The sequence below is a fragment of the Cryptotermes secundus genome, unplaced genomic scaffold (genome assembly GCF_002891405.2).
Source record: "Cryptotermes secundus unplaced genomic scaffold, Csec_1.0 scaffold568, whole genome shotgun sequence".
NCBI lineage: Eukaryota > Metazoa > Arthropoda > Insecta > Blattodea > Kalotermitidae > Cryptotermes > Cryptotermes secundus.
In genome coordinates, this window is record NW_019725423.1 from 2,042,779 (window position 1) to 2,062,441 (window position 19,663).

A 19,663-nucleotide genomic window follows, 5' to 3' on the forward strand; every position below is an offset into this window, starting at 1 on the left:
CGTGGTCTGACAATAAAGTTCGCGAACTCATCGCGGTAAAATTGCTACCTCATTGCTGAATATCCTTGTGGTCGCCTTCAAAGTACTCCCATTGAGAAGCTATGAACGGATGCTAACGCCTAGTCCACCCTTCGAAACAATTTTGGAATTGATTTTGTAAAATGGCCTTTAGAGCTACAGTCGTATTAATCCTGATATCATAAAATTTCATTAAATGCCTTCATTTCAATGTTTCCTTTATCTTCTGGAACAGAAAGAAGTCAATGGGGCTAGATCCAGTGAATAGGGAGGGTGTTTCCGCACAGATATTTGTTTACTAGCTAAAAACTCCCTCACAGACAGTGCTCTAATTCAAGCTCCTACATCCTCACGACCGCACAACAAAACACACTCAGACAATAATAGACGCCACTTAGAAAGAAACTACCATAGATCAACAATAACACAACTATGAAACGCTGATATACCAACGCCATGAAACCATGCTGAGGTTTCTGTCCACTGTTGGCTCGGCAAGCACACGGTGGCAAGTTCGCGAACTTTATTGTCAGATCTCGTAAACTCGTGCTGAAGGGACGACGTTTGTTGGCAGTTACTCAGCCATGAGCATTTAAGGCATCTAGCCGTTAGTCACAGATATAAACCTCATTTTGCACCAGATAAATTTGTTTTATACTTCATAAACCATATCATGAAGATATATTTTAATATTTTCCTTATATCTATACATCTAGGTCTACTGAGTAAACGCCTTATTTTGTGGTGTTCTAGTCAATATGTTCTTTATGTTTCTTGCCTTCTCCTTGTGAAACATCTATCCTTCAGACATCCCTTCCTTCAACACTTATTCGTCTCACTAATATTAGGTGATTAGTGCAAATTTAAAGAAGCTCCGTATATTATACGTATTTATTTTGTTATCTATAATCGTTTGTATCTTACGTTCGAATTTTCTACGATAACGTTGCTCTCGACTGAAGCACAAACCGATGTTTTACTCCGAAAGTTCTAATAATTTATATTTGACTTCACATATTCACAGAAAATATTTTTGCATGTAAACACATCGCTAGGCAATGGGTTGGTAATCAAGTTCCCGCTGTAACCGTACTTCCCTCGTCAAAATTATATAATTAAGGGTAGAACTATTTATGCATTGCTTAATACCGTGAGAGACGCTCCATCGGCGAGGTACCATCCCCGGACCGTCTAGTTGTAATTCCGCTATTGTCCTCCTTAGGCTAAGGGTGTCGCTATTGTCCCTAACGCCGCCTGTTTACTCCCAATATATCATAAACCCATGAACTGGCCGTGTACGAGACGAGCCAGGAGGGGTCTTGGATTCCTTGAAGACCTACAGAGGTTTATGGGCATCTCGAAAAATACGAATGTAGGCCAGATGTTGGGCTCGACCCTTGGTTTTCCCTTTTTATTTTCTTGTTTTTCTGATGCCAACTGGGGGACTTGTAATGATGGGGGGGGCGGTTATAGGGAGCGGAGGAGGACAGTAGTTGGAATGTAGGGAGAGAAGAGAGAAGTGTTCAAGAGTAGTGGTAGCTAGTCGGCGGACGGAGCGGCTAGCTAGGAGAAAATTGTACATATTCATCATTAATGAGATTTTAAATTAAAGCTGCCATCCACGGTGTGTTCTGGAGATCCCGGATTTATTTACCCCGAAGTGTGTTCCACTCCCATCTCCAAAGCACCCGTATCCCTGAGAGAAAGAACTCAAGCTCGAGCGAGAGTCGTGGCAACTGTACGTCGGCGGACGGCTACACCGCGAAGACAGATACTTGGTAAACAGTCAGTTGTTAGGTCACGCAACAAGAGGACGAATGTTTATAGCTCGTTACTAGGCAACAATCAGCGCGCCAAAGGACTTGCGAGAAAGCTATCACGTGAATTGCTTTCAATGTGGTCCGCGCCATGCCCAGTGCTAAGCAACAGAACTGTAAACACGTCTACATTAATAGGCGTTTTCTACGGGGACGGTGAAGGTCGTTTGTAGTCGGTGATAGCTGACAAGCCACGAGTCAAGGACACGAAGCCGTTACGGAAAAGGGTTCAGGGGGGTTCAGCAGCTGAGAGTACAAAGAGGAGGACGGAGCGTGCCCTTAGTGAATTGTGAAGATTAACTGAGTACAGATTAGGGCAGAAGAATACAAAGTAACTGAAAACGAAACAAGAAGACTGTATTGAGATACATTGCCAGGAGACGGCTAGTGAAGACTAGGAATCCTAGTGCGTGTGCAGCGGTGGACTGGAAAGCGTGTATGTAAGTGATAGCGTTGTATCAATTGTATTTGAGAGATAACGCGTAAACGAAGTACTAATAAATCCGAACTAGAACCGCTACTTTCGTCACGCGTAATCCTCGACACGTGACAGTATATAGAAAATAAAGCATAGTGTACTATAATTAATTTCTCTGTGATGAGTATGTTATATTGTAGGATCTGCTCTCTTTCTTTTCATTTTATATTTCTTTTTATGTCTTGGTTCATCTAAGGTGCAAGCGGTAGCGTAGTGGTTAAGGCACTATGCTACAGGTCGGAAAGTCTAGGGTTCAAATACCGATGAGGTCATTGGATTTTTTCAATTGACCTAATCCTTCAGGCTGCACTGTGGCTCATTTTCTGTATGCATTTAAGATTTTCAAACGTAATGAAAACAGAACTAGAGTAATTGTTCAAATCTTATTTATTGAGCAATTAAATATATTATTTGCTGGGGATAATTATATGTAAAGTATCATGCAAAAAGGCATAACAAATATGGTCCCTCTTTAAACAAAACACAATATTTTCTCGCGGCTGAAGTGACTTTGTTTCATTGGCACACAGTTGTATAAAATGGCTATATCACATTATAGCTGAGACATCCAATTTGAATTTCTGATTTACATTAGCACAATTTGATGTCTGAATTAACCCATTTACAAATTTTAAGTCACTGAGAATATAAGGGTGAAAGTATCTCAGGTTCAGAGTTGACTTATGAAAACTTATCTAACACAGTTATGCTGATGAATAGAAGTAAATGGCTGTTATTGTTGTTTCTTCTCTTCCGATGCAGCTTGTACCCTACCACGGATAACTGACAGAAGTTTCCTGATCAGAAAGTAAATTATGTAGATGACTATCAGCATTGTCGTCAGGACTGCAGCAATGACATCTAGTAGCAAGTACTGGTAGAGTGGCAGGTCGGCCCCAGCTGTTCTCATGTGTGGTGCTCCACGGTGCCTGATGACATACTCTGTCCAGTAGATGGCTGTGTCCATGGGTGACATCGGTCTGTCACGGAATGCCCTTGACGTTCGCTCTGCATTTTCTTTATAGCTGTGTGAACACAATGATGAAAAATATTACTTCTATGCACATAGACCAAGAAACACATGGCACGAGAGTCACTGGGTTTATATTGCATTTACCATTTGTGGTGTAAAGTTGTACATTTAAAACCCTAATTTAAAATTTTGTTAGAAAGGAATATCTATAATTTGCAGAGAGCAAGAGACATTAAGTATTATTTTATTTTATATCTCGTCATTTACATTTTACCCTGTCTGCCTGGTTGTTCTTAAGAGACAACGAAGATACAAGCCATAAAGCCATTTGTATTCTCCACGGTTTGGCATTTACGAGATATCACCATGTGACGTGCGTGATAAATAAAAAGATAAGATGTGTGACGTCATGTTATGTTTAAAGATTACAATAGTAATTTTGTAGTTTTGTTTTCCTTGCAGTACGCAATCTTCCCCATGTTATAATTGAAGATTGAAATGTGACGTCATTGTACTATATTGTGGTAATGAAGTTTGCTGTTAGTAAGGAGAGTGGTACAATGGATACGGACCTGCGAAATGGTTCCATTAATAAAAACCGCGTTAGTATCCATGGTTTGATTTTTTTTAACATAATTCATCAACTAAGAATAAAGAACGAGAGGCTGTGCCCTGTAGCTCAGTTACGTATTGTGAATGCAAAGTTAAAAGCTGAACATACAAGTAAATTCATTTTGAAGTCTCTTCATCTCCAGTCGTGTGAAGGGAACTGTATAATTTGATCAAAAGCTCAAGAAAAATTGTCTTCCTCAGTAACTGATACAGCCACTCCACAGGCACAGATCAGAAACACAAACCTCTAGGCTATTATTCTGTTTGCAGTTCATTTACTTTAACCTACATCTGAGACTTGGTTCATCATATATATATTTACCAGAATATTTCAACCTCAGGACCGAATACACACAAGGCAACAATAGGAGTGCGGCCTTTTCCATGCGATGGCTCAGTAAACACGTTCCAACAATATAGGCTGTTTTCTGCGTGGGCAGTGCGGAAGCTATACGAGTATAACGACAGTTTCTTTTATTGCTAGTGTGGTGGGACTAAGTCCCTTGTACTGCGGCCACTTCTGGCCTATTGTACCAGCCCCAGATGATAGGTGAGGATGATTGTGGAGCAATTGGTGGAATGAAGATTGGCAGGTGAAACCCTGCCCCAGCCCCACTTTGTCCACCACAAATCCCACTTGACCAGACTCGGGATCGAACCCGGACCGCGGTGGTGGAAAGCCAGCGACTAACCGCTTGAGCTAAGGCGCGGCCCTATAACGACAGTTACAGACAGAACAGATTTCAGTATTTTGGAGTATTCGGGATTATTTGGGATTGTTTAAGTGATAGCCATGGGAAGTTCGTCGTGTGAAGACTTGACGTGTGATTGGAAGACTTTAATTATGTGTAATAATTGGAATGATCTGAAGTGACTGATTCTTTGTGGAGATCCGTTGCTAGGAGACGACTAATGGAAGACAGACTCCTGTTGCGTGTGCAACGGTGAGCTGGTGTATGTAAATCAGCGATAGCGCTGTATACAAGTGTAACTAAGATTGTGAGTAACCAAGCTGCTAATAAATCCAATCATCCGAACTAGAACCCGTCAATTCGTCACGCGTACCCCCCTACACGTGACAATATATATATATATTTTGAAATATCCTCGTAAATACATATGAAAAAGGCAAACTTACAAAAATTTGTGTCTCACTATTCGCCTATATTTCTCAGTTAAAATGATAGTCGTTCAATGAGAGAACTAGGTCTTATATTCATCCTGCTGTTTCAACCTTCTACTATAGGATCTTAGATATTAGAGCTGCAACACAGTAATTGTAATTGAAAGTAATTCGAATCAATTGTAGCAGATACTAGTGATGAATTACCTGTCTACTTTGTCTGCAGTCAGTAAAAGCTAAATAAAATTTGTGACACGAGGTTTATCGATATGACACTTTGTGAAAACATGTCATGTTAAACTAGTTTCCCATATTTTGTGAGATCATAAATAACGAGTTTGTCACAGGTAACCTTGTGACATAATTTATATCAAACTCGTTTTACATATTTTATCTGACATATAACAATGAATTTTGACACACTTGACTGCCCATCTGAATACGGAATTTGAAGAAATGCCCGAGGGATCAATTTGGGAATTTGACGTTAAAGGAATGCCCTACAAATTATTGTCCCTAAAATGAAGAGTGCCGGTCACGGTAGCCGAGCGGTCTAAGGCATGTACTGTCCTCGCTCGCTTGGTAACCGGGATCGTGGGTTCGAATCCCACTCAAGGTATGGATGTTTAGTTTGTGCGTGTGCGTTTTTCTGTGTTTGTATACAGGTAGAGGCCTTGCGACGAGCTGATCACCCGTCCAAGGAGTCCTACCGAATGTGTAGGATCTAGAAAAACCGAAGTGAACGGAGAAGTTTATGCAGGTAGGCCTAGGCCCACTGAGGCTGTAGTGCCAAGGAAAAAAATGAACAGTATGTCACATTAATTATTTAACATTCCACAATGTATATAAACAAAGCTGTTATGGATGTAAAATATTGTGACTCGAGTCCTGAAACCCGGAGTATCGGAGTCGGAGCCAGGCGTCCTTTGCCAGCCAACGGCTGGACGAAAGTATTCCCAAGCACTATAAGAATAGGCACCCATTGTTAGGGAACACGCAAAGCAACAGGGCCTGACGGGATACAGAATATAATACTTCAGCATCTGCCGCGGTTTGTTTTCAAATTTATTGCGAAACTGTTTAATGGATCACTTGCCCTAAATTATTTTCCTACACAATGGAAAGAGGTGAAAATTATTATGCTTCCGAAACCAGGCAAAGACCACACGTCCCCACTAAATTATAGACCAATAAGCCTTCTAAATTCTTTAGGTAAACTTTTTGAGAAAATCATTCTAAAAAGACTATACTTCGAACTTATTAAGCTGCAAGCTATCAGAAATGACCAATACGGTTTTAAAAGAGGTCACTCCACAACACATGTGTTGTTAAGGAATGTGGAGCGCATTACGCACGGTTTCAACAATAACAAAGCTACAGTAACCTTATTCCTGGATAGTGAACGAGCATTCGACAAGGTCTGGAACACCGGGTTGATTGCTAAAGTCATTGTGGCCAAACTTCCACCTCACTTCATTCATATAATACATAACTTCCGCCAGAATCGATTCTTTTTTGTAATGCACAAAAAATATTATTCAAACCTACGCCTCATTCAGGCCGGAGTGCCTCAGGGTAGCTTACCTGGACCCACACTCTTCAATATTTATATTAATCACATTCCTTCAATTGAAAATGACTCTAACATAGCCATATTAGTCTATGCTGATGACACGAATACGAATATTATTGTTCGGTCAGGAAGCATAGATATAGCAGTCAGGAAGTTAAACTCTGCCATAAGGCTTTTAGAACCGTGGTTCCGGAAAGGGAGAATAGAGATTAATGCAAAACAGTGCGCAATTACACTCTTTTCTAAACGACTGCGACATTATGGCCGCAGTGCGCACCAAGTAAAGATTTTTAACGAAACCATATCTTGGACTAAGGAAACAAAGTATCTTGGTTTTACGCTTGACTCAAAATTAACCTACAGTACCCACATATCCTGTATTTTTTCGCAAAGCTAATTATAGACTCAGGCAACTCTACCCTATATTAAATAAATCCTCCATCAATGACATTAATTTAGCGTTGGTAATTTATAAATCACTCCTCCGTTCCGTATTGTCATATGCCTCCCCCGCATGGGGCTATGCTGCCAACACTCACATAAATAAATTACAGACATTTCAAAATAAAGGCCTCAGGATAATAACAAAATTACTGAGGGTAACACCAATTGCAACCTTACACGAAGAGACGGGAATGTCATCATTAAAAAGTCATTTGAAGAGGTTAGCGAAGACATTGCGCCAGAAATCGGTAACCAGCGAAAAAGGTCAGATTCGGGCACTAGGACACTACGATCCCACCGGTGATAAACATCTCTGTCCCTTATCCCTGCCTGCAAGAAAATCAGCTCTAAGATCTCTTTACAGGTAACCAGATGATTGAAACTCCCCAAACGCCCAGTACGCCCGCGGCCACATCGACCAGTCATCACCTATGCTGGACAAGAAATGAAGATGCGATTAAAAGAAAAGAATTGTAATCATAAAATCCAGTCATTGGATGAGCAACAAACCTTTGCCCCTCCACAACAGAGATTTAAATTTATCAACATTTGAACAGTTACAACCCTTTGCAAATGTGATACACAAATGTTTGCTGCTCATCCAAAGTATGCAAAAGAAAAAAACCTGTAGAAACACATATGTAAACTTTTGAAATAAAGCAACCGCACAGACAGGGTCTAATGTTAGGGTTCGCGTATTCAAGCCGGACTGCTGGCTAGAAGTCAGTTTGTATCCGGAAGGTCCTGAGACCGGCCAGCTCGACCAAGATTTTCCATGGTTTTCCTCGGTACTAGAGCAAACGCTGAGTTGGTACCCAAATTCCACGTTGCACTGCATGCCTCACATGCAGCCCTCCCATTTTTAACATCAAAATTTCGCCTTAATATAGCCCTCCCAACGTTAGCAAAAACAAACAAAAATAAAAAAAAAAATCCGATCATATGCTTTATCTTTACCAGAAGCACAAGCGGGCACTGCCTGGGAACCTTCAACATTGGAGATATAGTTTCTTACCCCCCCCCTTCCCAATGTAGTGTCTCTCACTACCACTCCCACTTCTTCTCTTCTCTTCTCTTCTCTTCTCTCTCTCTCTCTCTCTCTCTCTAAGCGAGTACGACGGAACACGGAAGAAGGAGATGCGGCCCGGCAGTGAATCAACGTGCAAGATCCAGACAGCACTGAGGGCTTTGTTATTCAGAAAGGGTTGAGTGTGTGAGCTGTTATAACCAAGTGTAATTTTAGTAGTGACTTCAAATAAACCTAATCATCAAATATAGTCCACAATTACTAGTCACGTTACCACTTACACGTGAGAGTACAGAGTCAAACTAACTATTTTGGAGTTTGTGCCTGAGACGGTGTACACTTCACTTCACAGTGATTGGTAGCCCATGTAGTGTGCCAATTAAATTATGATAAAATAAAGTAAAGTTGCTTTAGATTTTAGCAGGTATCAGACTCAATGCTCTTATATTCTGAAATATCAGGCGTCTTATCTTTGTGACTGATTTCATATGGTACAAAACTTTCATCAGGTAAGATATTTGGCATGTAATGGTAGGTTCCAGTAGCTGGGAAGGTGTGTTCAGTCTTGTCAATTGTTGCTGCATACGCGCCCTTGGTCGCCCTCCTAGTGCACACAACTGGCCACTTCTGGCATAAGTCACGAAATTGTCTCTAACTGGCAGACGCTTCATATCAACAGCTTCTAACTACACACGGCATGATTCACACTGTGCATTGTCTGATAGTATGCTTTCTTGTATTGCTGCACGCTTCAGCCTCAAAGCTAATCTAACACTCAGAATGCAACAAGGGAAATAGAAAAAAAGAAAATTAACCTTCCTCTCTCTTTGTCTCTCTCTCTTACACGCACACACACACACACACACACACACACGATTTCTTTACAACGATGATAATGCAGTTCTTCGTAGGAGCAAACCAGAGCTAGGCATGTACACCTTTCCTCCTTGAGCTGCCAACAGCTGAAAAACTGTCCTGATCACCTTTACACGTCACTCACTCTTAGCCTTGGCCACCCTTATCCTACTTCATTTTGCCCTTTTGAATTTTGTGTTCAGTGACAGTTGCCTGTACAGAGTATAGTAAAATAATTTAATAGTAAATTGAAATCTTGTTGTGTTGCACCTGGGATTGTCCAGAATGGTCCTGATTGCCTTCAGAATATTTTTCTTGGTGATGTCGTTATACTGCAGGATCACAGCCATACCCGCAGACTCTACCATCTTCATGTTGGTACCCTGGTCCCCGTACATTGGAATGCCTATCATGGGCACACCGACGTGGACAGCTTCTATTGTACCCAGCAGCCCACCGTGTGCCAGGAATACTCGTACATTTGGATGATCTGTAACAGTAGATATGAACATCAAGCCTGCTTCTGAATTGTATTTGTTTCTGCTACACGCTGATTGTTTTTCTCAGGTCTTAGTCTTATAGTTGTGTAAAAGGACATATGAAAGCGCCAGTTTCCATCATAGTGTTTATTTATTTAATATCAGTTCATCTCATATGACAAAGTGTGGTTAAGATGGCGAATGAACTGCCGCGTGAACTTCCGTAATGTATAATTTGACCATCTTAAAGGACATGAAATGATTGTTGTGTATCTGGTCCTTACTGATTGTAATGTGTTCACTGCAGTGACATTCAAAATGAATATATATCCGGGGTAAGCAGGCAGAAATATGTCTCTTAAATAAGCAAATACGGAAAGAACAAAACTGTCTACCTTTTATTTACATCTTTTAATTTTTAAAATTAACATAGGAATATCAAGAAACTCGAAAGTGCGGTTTATGTCATTAATGTTTAATGCCATGGCCGATGGTGAAAGGGAATAATACAGGCGTTATTTTTTTTTACAGGTGTAACTCTAAATGTATCGGCCGCGCCATAGTTCAAGCGATTAGTAGCCGACTTTCCACCGCGGCGGCCCGGGTTCGACCCCGGGCCTGGTCAAGTTGAATTTGTGGTGAACAAAGCGGCGCTGGGGCGGGTTTTCGCCGACTACTTCGGTTTCCCCTGCCAATCTTCATTCCACCAAATTGTCCATCATCATAATCACCCGGGGCAGGTACAATAGGCCGATCAGTGGCCGCCGTGCCTGGTGGATCCAGTTGAACTACATCCACCATTAAGCGAATTAAAAAAAAATCTAAATGCAGCAGGAGGCGTTTTGGATGTAGTGCATGGCAGGTGATGTTTACAATCTGGCTCAGGATCACAAATCTCTCGAATTACAGCCGTAACAAATTCGTCATCGTGGTTCGAACCGAGATAGAACTAACATCATTCATCCCAAGCCATCCTTCAAAACCATCATAATCATGTTATATTTTAGCGTCCTGTTGCACTGATTTATGTTCATGATTTATTCTGACTGTCTGGCACTTTAGTGCCGAAACATGTAGTGCAAAAGAGAAGAGTAAGGTGAATAAATGTATGCACTGTAAGACGGTCAGAATAAATCATGACCATCATAATCATTTGAAGCTACATAATTTCATCAGTTGTATAGCCTTGCAATATAAATAAATAAACTGTTATCATTTGCACTCCTGGGTGAGAGCATCATACAAGTACTTGTAGTATGTGGATCGCGGCATGCATGGCACTACTGCATGTATGTTCTTACTCAGAATATCAAATTGCGGGAGCCACTTTGCGATCTTGACGTTGTTAGGCTGACCAGGCATAGCGTCGGATTCCCACTTCCAGAGAACTCGCTGTGGCAGCTCGGAGAACGCCTGTACGAAAGCTTCTCGCTTATCGTCTGGAAGTGTATCTGACCGGATCATCGAACCCATGTTGAAGTAGATAACTCCGTGTTCCGCTCCATTAATGTAGTCCTCAATGTCCTGCAAATGAAATACGAAAATCTTCAGACCACTCAGAATTACTGGGTTTTTGGACTTTTCCCAACTTCCAATTTCCTAGTCCCTAGAACATGGGATGATAGAAATAGTCCAAAAACCCAGAAATTCTGAGTGTTATACACCATCGTCAGAACCCTTTAGAATTTACTTCTTGAGATCTATGTTCACAGGAAATGTCATACACACAGGTGAGTGTCCGTATCAGCGAACACAGAGTTCTTTTCGGAGTTTTCTTTATTATAATAGGGCTATTAGCCTTTGATCAGCAGTTTGTATTCCTTTTTACGGAGAATCACACATCTGCGTGAGTTCAATGCATTAACATCAGAGAATCAGAGCAGCAAGAATGTTGGTAGCTATGTGGAACAGTATACAGTTACCCATTTTACTCACAACTGATATAATTTTCTCGAAGCATGTTGCAAATAAAATAAAAAATATATAGAGCTTTAGCAGAAGCTAATCTTCACGAAGATAACGGAAACAGAATGACTGTAACGTGATATGGAGTTAAGGGATCACAAGCAGAGGGAAGAGACACTTCTTCATGAATTCTAGCTCCGTAGGTTCCGTACATAAAGTTTAAAAACATTTTCATACAGGGCTTAAATGCTTACTATAATATAAATATCTTTAAAGAGACAGCAAAGTAAAGGAATAGACTGGATGATTTGCTCATTAGAACAGACAATTATCACAGATAGAAGGAACGCTTCTTGTTACTGTACGCACTGCAAGCCAAAGTCGCTGTGAAGTCGTACTGCGTGTCATTTCGTGTGTGATGTGTGCTCTATTTCATTTGAGATCGAAGAATAGCTACAGTAACACAATTTATGTAGTTTTCCTCAGTCATTTCAATCAAATGCTGAAATACCTTCATTTACAAATACGCGGCCTTCATATGTCCTATATCAAGGAATAAACGTTTCATCTGAGTAATAACATTGGTACATAAGAAATTGTTCGTTAATGGAAACACACCAGAATCTATCAGTGGTCGAGCATAAAGGTACAATATTAGCTCAATCTAGAATGACATTTGATAGAGTAACTTAACTCAGAGTCACTGCGTCTGACATGCATTTGGAGGTTATTGAGAAACAGATCAGACTTACTGATGGGCGGGGTCTGCACCTCGAATAGGCTACGTTTCTCTCACATTCTTCCAAGTTTCACATTCGGAATCGCCTTGTCACATTCCACGTTTCATAAATTCTGTGTTATATATTCAACCTGAGTAAATGTACATAAACGAAATACTTTAGTCTTCCTTTTTCTAGTCACGCCAAAGAACAGGGTCAGTAACAAATCTGATATGTTGCTGTAGAGCAGAAGTTAGCTGCCCATGTGAAACAACATCTGCAGGAAACCGATACCTAATCTCTTCCAATATTATTTTATTGACATGTGAGCAGAGAGCTTGATAACTGGAGGGGATTATTTTTCAGTACATGGAGGATGGACGGCACGACAAGTCGAGGGGAGTGTGGATCTATGGGACTATTTCCTAAGCCTCAGTAGAGAGATAAATTTCCAGTGAAGGATCCTATTTTCTTCCTGTAACCTAAGGTCAATGACGAAATATTTTAGTTATTTTAGCCGATAGAAGAAATATCTCACACCGTTTATGAGTTTTTACTTAGTCCAAAACTCACTAAGGAGACTGAAATATCTGCAGATATTTCTGTTACAATTAATATAATTACTTAGAATGTGGTGACATTCATTTCCAAAAACTACCTGGGACAATTTATTAGGAGGTCTGTCAATATGGATGCCCGCTACTTCGACAACACCTGGAACTAGCGGTCTTGGTTTGTTGAGACTGAAGTGGCTGTTCACTAGAATCAAACTTCCTCGTGCTGCGATGTCCGACAGAGATGGCAGTGTCACTTGCAGGTGCTTACTGGCAATTAATCTTCCTGGTAGATCGTAGAACAGAGGATACACAATCCACTTGTCAACATAAGTGTCGACAGTGTTCAATAGCCTCTCATCAAACGCCATTTTATCACCATATGACCGAAATAAATTCGGAATATACGACGGATTATCGGGGTTTCCAATTCTGTCATTAGCCCATGGCATCAGGACGCTTGAACTGAAGTAAATGAATGGTGCGTTGAGGATGTGTAAGAGTCCCAAGAAGCAATCTGTGTTGAAAAGTTCGGTGATTACTAAGTCAAATTTCTGGTTAACTAGTTCCTGTACTTGCGGCAGCGGCAGGATGGATTTGCAGTGATCGTCTGCCATGTACGAAAGCATGATTGCATTAACGATAGAACCCACCGACTCGACATTTTTGAACGATATATCCCCCGTGGACGCCATGGTAACAGAGCCCTCAATGCTTATATGTGTGATGTTCGTTAATGTGTATTCTTGTGGGAAATGGCTCACGGCGATGATTTCATGGCCGCGTGCCGCAAGATGCCTCAGGTATGGGGCATAGACATCATGGTGACTCTTTCCCACGTGTGGGAAGAACGCTAGGATTCTTGAACACGTGACTATCTGGATACACAGCAGTGCTGCTGCGGCCACCTTCATCTGAAAGAAGGGCAAGTACGTGACATGGAGGCATCGGACATTTGCAGCTCTAGTGAACTCGTAAAGCACAAAGGTCACTAGACAGAATTAATAAAACAGAGCTGCATTCAACACAACATGCAATGAAATTTTTAGTTTCTTGGAGTGGGGTGAGACGGAGTCCACCTGGTATGTCTACCATTAACTGGCCTATTGCACCAGCCCAAGATGACAGTTGACGAATGTGGAGCAGTAGGCGGAATGAGTAGTGGCAGGGGGAACCAAAGCACTCGAAGAAAACCTGCCCCAATGCCACTTTGTCCGTCACAAATCCCACATGACCTGACCTGGACTCGAACCCGGGCAGCGGCGGTGTGAAACCGGTGACTAATCGCCCGAGCTATAGCACGGACAGCTTGTTAGTCACTCTTACTTGCTACATTTACGACTCAGTTTCCTTCATATTTTTGTGACATATTGAACATTTATTTCTCTTCTTTCTTTACATAATCATTTTTATATTTTTAGTTCAAGCAGTTTCCAAAAGGACAAGAAATCGAATGATGATATGAAGAACAGACATGATGCATCTTATATCCTACAGATTAAATGTGGCTACCGGCTGTACAAGTCTGAAAATAGTCGTTAACTACATGCTGTTGGCACTGGAAAAATTAAGAAACAAAACATGTAATAGTAAGCCTACGATCGAAAGCGCAAGACAACATGGCTGATTAATTTGACTGCATTTATTTTTAATAATAATAAGCATAACGCAGATACTGGAGAAGAACACTTGTCAGCTTCAAGAATTGAAAGTGTCTCAAAAAGAAATGATTGAAAGTAATTCGAGTTCTTCGTTGTAATCCTTTCAGACCTAATGTTAGATCTTCTGTCTCACTACAGCGACAGCCTAATCGATACCGACTGTAAGCATCTGAAACAATTTATTGTCTTCAAATGTTTACATACATATATGGATTTTTAAAATATTACACAAGTAACTTAATGCCAGTATTTGCTTCTTTACTATTACTTAATGTTTAGTTGTGTACAACATCGAAGACACGAGAACATGGTTCAGAACGTTACTGCACTTAATACATATTATAGGCCGCGCCACAGCTCAAGCGGTTAGTCGCTGGCTTCCCACCGCGGCGGCCCCGGTTCGATCCCGGGTCTGGCCAAGTGGGATTTGTGGTGGACAAAATGGCGCTGGGGCAGGATTTCTGCGAGTACTTCGGTTTCCCCTGTCAAACTTCATTCCACCAATTGCTCCACAATCACCCTCACCTATCATCTGGGGATGGTACAATAGTCCAGAAGTGGCCGCAGTACAAGGGACTCAGTCCCACCCCACTAGCAATAATTAATAATTAATAATTACAAATTACATTGGACACTGTACCTTGATTTAGACCAAGTGATCGAGAATAACTCCAAGGCTTCTATTTGAATGGGATGCTTTCCCCGTTTTACATCTCATGATGCAAATGAGATACAGTTTTGGGAAGTCGTATATTTCTAAACTAAGATAAGAACGTGGACAATTCCCGACATAATTTTATCAGTAATAATATATGACCGTCACAGACGTTTGGAAGATCATTCTAACTTGTTTAACAACAATAACGGTAAAGTTGTTCCTGTGCCCGATGATAACATTCCGGTTGTCAACGAAATAAGACTTTCAGGTATAACGCTGTAGAAAGATACAGACAAAGGTAAATGTAAAGTTGACCCTATACTTAACTAGTTAAGCACTACACCATGAATACGTATGGGGGAGTGGTTGTATAAATCCACGTTTTCTTAACCTCGGCAATAGTTGGGAGGTGAGCGGTCATCTTCACTCCCCGGCCGCTTTACCCCCGAGGAAACAACCCCCGGTTCCCGTTGGATAGGAAGTTGGGTGAACCCCAGAGCCGGTCTAGAAGATTTAGAGAAGAGAAAATATTTAACTCTACCGGGACTCAAACTCCGATCCTTCCTTTGTTCAGCCCGTAGCCAGTTGCTATACCGATTACGCTATCCCGGTTTAACATTGACATAAAATTAATTAGTGGACTAAAATCATGGAGTTATCTTAGTTAAGTGTTGAAATTTCTGTGCTAGACAATTACATTAAATTTATTACAAAAACTTGACCCTTCATATACTGTACAGTCTGTACAGCATCTACCTGTCTAACCTCCAAGACAAAGGAAGAGAGCACAGAAACTTACCTCGCTTCTTGCACTGGCTGTTGCTGTATGCCGCAGACTGCAAATCCTCTATTTTAGTGTGGGGGACTGTGTCACAGTACAGCGTAGTGGCGACTCATGCGACATCATTGCCAATAATCGGCATTATTTATAGAACTTCAAATCAAAACAGTGAAAAGTATAGTAGACAATAAAATGTTTGAAGTTCGTTAGAAATTCATTAAGATATTTCTTAGTTTTATTCAACAAGTTTTTTTCAAAATCTTTTGCTCGAAATCCGGAAAATAGAACTGTATACAAAGGTATATTCAGAAACAAACGCTTTGAAGTGAAGTGGTCGGTCTAGCGTAAGATGGTCGTAATTTATTTAAAGACTGTGTGACATCACTAACATTATCCAATTAGAGCTCAGTGACTGACCTTACGACCATTGTGAGCGGTAATTTGGGAGCAGTTGGGGTGAAGGGAATTGTAGGCTATTCAAAATTACTCTACTGTTATACATCTCGGAGACATGAGACAAGCTGATACGAAATGGTTTCACCTGGCTGATCTAAAAAGACGGAAATTTGTATAATGCAAAACAATTTATTATAAGCATAGAATTGCTTGTGCTTCTCATGAAATAAGTATTTTTAACGTGAGAAAATACTTTTTTCCTTTCACATGCGTCCCTAGATTACGAATGGAGAAGGCGCCCGACTTCTGGAATCGCAGATTTGAAACCCGCCTGGGACATGAATGTTTGCCCAAGCTGAATTCTTTCAACTTCCTTCCGCCTTTTCTGTGTACTGCTGTCGGGTATCCGAGGCTAGGAACACACACAGCGACAACGGTCTTAAGATTTTTTGCCGTACGACCTCCTTTTTACACTGGAGCGACCAAATACATTTCTTTGCTCTCCGACTGTCGTACGGTAGATGTCGCATGTCGTCACGTATGAAAGCTAAGACTACACTTTATATTCTACTACTTGATGCGACATGAACCGTACGGACGTCGTACGACCGATGTCGCTGTGTGTATTCCCAGCCTGAGTATCAAGTTGTCTGTCGCAAATACTGAAACCATAGCGTCAGCAACCCTTTACAGTCTTGATCCTTGAACCCGACTACAATTCAAATTCGAACTCGTAAGACCCTGTGTTTTATGAAATATTCACAGCGTTATAATGCCATGTTTCAATTTAGAATTTGTTTGAATTTACCTAGACAAATTGTGCTTCTGTTAAGTTTTAAAGACAACTAAAAATACTGCTTCAGAAATTTTCTGTGCTCTTAGAAACTGTAATTATCAGAACCTCCGGAACAACAGTCCTTGGATTTTCATAAGTCGTTTTGAGATGTGGTAAAATCTACCACCATTTTAAGTCTCTACTCTTACCGACATTTTAGGTCAAGGCTAAAATTGCAGTCATCACCAGCACATATAAATATCTTCAGGTCCTTCAGCCATTGACGCCTTATTAAAACTGAATTAATGACCATCTACACAGGAATTCATTCATTAATACTGTCAAACGTTAGTGAATAGAATCGGAGTTTGGATTCATAATTCAATTGATCGAGAGCTTCTAACTCGTAACTGCAAATATCCATAGCAGTCTCACTGGTTTACACACTATAGATCACTATAATTACAAGAAATATGAAGTCTTTTGTTTGCTATTCTGACGTCACTAGCCGTTCCTACGTAATGGCTGCTAACAGTGCAGCTCAAAACGACCTGCTTACTACCGACTTCGACTTGCGACAGGACACCAACTTCGGTGCATGACTGACGACTGACTTTCCGAATGGTCTCGCTATATATCTTCGGCGAGGACTGAACAGGAAATACAGTTTCAAAGAATACCTATATTGTTGAGTGACGTGTTAAACGGGCCATTGTTTAGCGATGATTTGGTTAATGTTGACACGGAAGCATGTTTTGGTTGCCATGAAAATATCGTGGCTCGCCGCCTGAAAACCGGAATATCTGAGCCAGAGTTGGAGTCCTTTGTTAGACAACGGCTAGTTAATAGACGTGGCCAAGACAAGCTGGAACAGGCCATTGCTGAGCAACGCTCGGTAAACACTGCCTAAAAGACGGAATAGTGATGCCTCCAAGGAATTATCCATTTTGCTATAAAACAGTTCATGCACGTTTCCGGGACAACGCATGCGTAACAGACCGTTACCACGGAAATGAAAACCAGAACTAGTGCATTTCTCGCGGTGACGAATACACTAGGTACCGGTGCATAGAACACGATAAATAGAACCCCTGAACAGGCTGTCTCCTTGACCGTCGGACTGTCCAATTTGACAGACCAAACAGAACAGAGCGGAGAACAGAACATAGGCGAACAGAGCAGAGCTGAGAGCATAAGAAACCGCCAACAAGAATAGCAGTGGAAGAGAGAATAGCGAAGTGAAGACGAAATGCGAGAAACGACAGACTAGTCAGGTTGCATCGTGTGGAACACGTTATTTTTTAGCGATTGTAATTGTAATTATAATTATAAACAACTTATCCAATAAACAGCTTCATCTAATCCGGAACTCATCAATTTCTTGTCGCGTTACCAGGATACGTGACAATACGTTTACCTGCCGTTTCTTAGCGAAGGACGACTTTTCGGGGCCCTCCATTCCGGCTTTTAGCTATCATGTTACAATAATACCAGGTTGGTGATAGTTCAATATTAAACTCTGTAACGGAACTCAATTTTTTCTAAGTGTTATGCCTAGGAGCCAATTACAATGTTAGCACATTGAAAAAGACGCGAATCACAGAATTCATAGATGTAAGGTATTCCACTTACGAAGGACAAGAATAAATTTGCAACAGAAATGAGTGTAACAGAACATTGTAACTACCTATTAATTTAATTAATTTCAATGTTAATACATAGACGAGTGTAAGGGCAGAATGAAACAATCCAAATATCTCTGTAACCTTGAAAAGTTGAAGAAATCACGAATGTTATTGTTGCATGAAGTCCATAGAAAATGTTCAATAAATACGAGTAATAATACAACAATTTTAACTACTGTTTTAATTACTGTACGGTCTGAATAGTTTCACACCTGATACAGCTCCGAAAATATCAGGCGCTTTAACTACTCAGTTCAGTAAATGAACGGTGTGCCGTGTGTCTGGAGTTCATTTCCACGAAAATAATGACTAGGAAATATTTCCAAACCCGTGTTGGTGGAAATTATTCATAAATGTATACTCTTCAGCTAAAAACCTTTTATGACACTTTCACGTCAATTATGTCTATATATGTTTCTTCCTTATATACTTATTTCTTCACGGTTTATGTAGAGACGCTTTCTGTAGCCCACTCTATACATCGTCTAATATCACAGGCCTGCAAAAATATTTTTTTTCAGCTGCATGGAATATTTTTGGTAAACTTTATGTTTTCTAGGATGCTGAATCCAAAAATGACCTCAATTTCCCCCTATCACGTACGGATTTTTTTGGAAAATAATAGGGGTTTACAATAAAAAATCATAACAGCGATTGAAAAAATCACTAATTTTATTACATTGAACTAAACATATTATTTATCATAATTAAACAAAAAATTCTTTCACGATATATTTAACATTCTGTGTTCAGTCTTTTTGCCTGTGAAACCTTTTCTTCTTCTCTTTGATGCTTCTCCGAACACGCTTTCTCTTTCCATTTTCCGTTTCCCGCTTGATCATCCAGCAGTAGTCAGCTAGCATATTCGCATTCCTTCTTCCTTGGTAGCGTCTCTCGATATCACGGACATCCTGGTGAAATCGTTCACCCTGCTCTTCACTGTAGGCTCCCAAGTTTTCGGGAAAATAGTCGTCATGGGAGTGTAGGAAATGAACTTTTAAGCTCATCTTGCAACCTTGAGCTTTATATGCAGCCAACATGCGTTGTACATTGGTTTTGTAGAGAGGGTCTTTAGTGTTCCCCCAAAACTTGTGCACTACGTCTTTGAAGGGGTCCTATGCTTCTTTTTC

General features: G+C 40.7%; 1 protein-coding gene across 1 annotated transcript; it reads right to left on the reverse strand.

Annotated features, from left to right (window-relative positions):
• Window positions 1–2,679: 2,679 nt before the first annotated feature.
• Window positions 2,680–15,795, reverse strand: LOC111863367 (UDP-glucuronosyltransferase 1-3). The gene is made up of 5 exons (XM_023849626.2): window positions 15,696–15,795; window positions 12,682–13,491; window positions 10,701–10,923; window positions 9,191–9,410; window positions 2,680–3,338 (listed from the first exon to the last, which is right to left on the reverse strand). The coding sequence occupies exons 2-5, from the start codon at window positions 13,489–13,491 to the stop codon at window positions 3,047–3,049; spliced, it is 1,545 nt and encodes a 514-aa protein (XP_023705394.1). The 5' UTR covers window positions 15,696–15,795; the 3' UTR covers window positions 2,680–3,046.
• Between the last annotated feature and the right edge of the window lie 3,868 nt (window positions 15,796–19,663).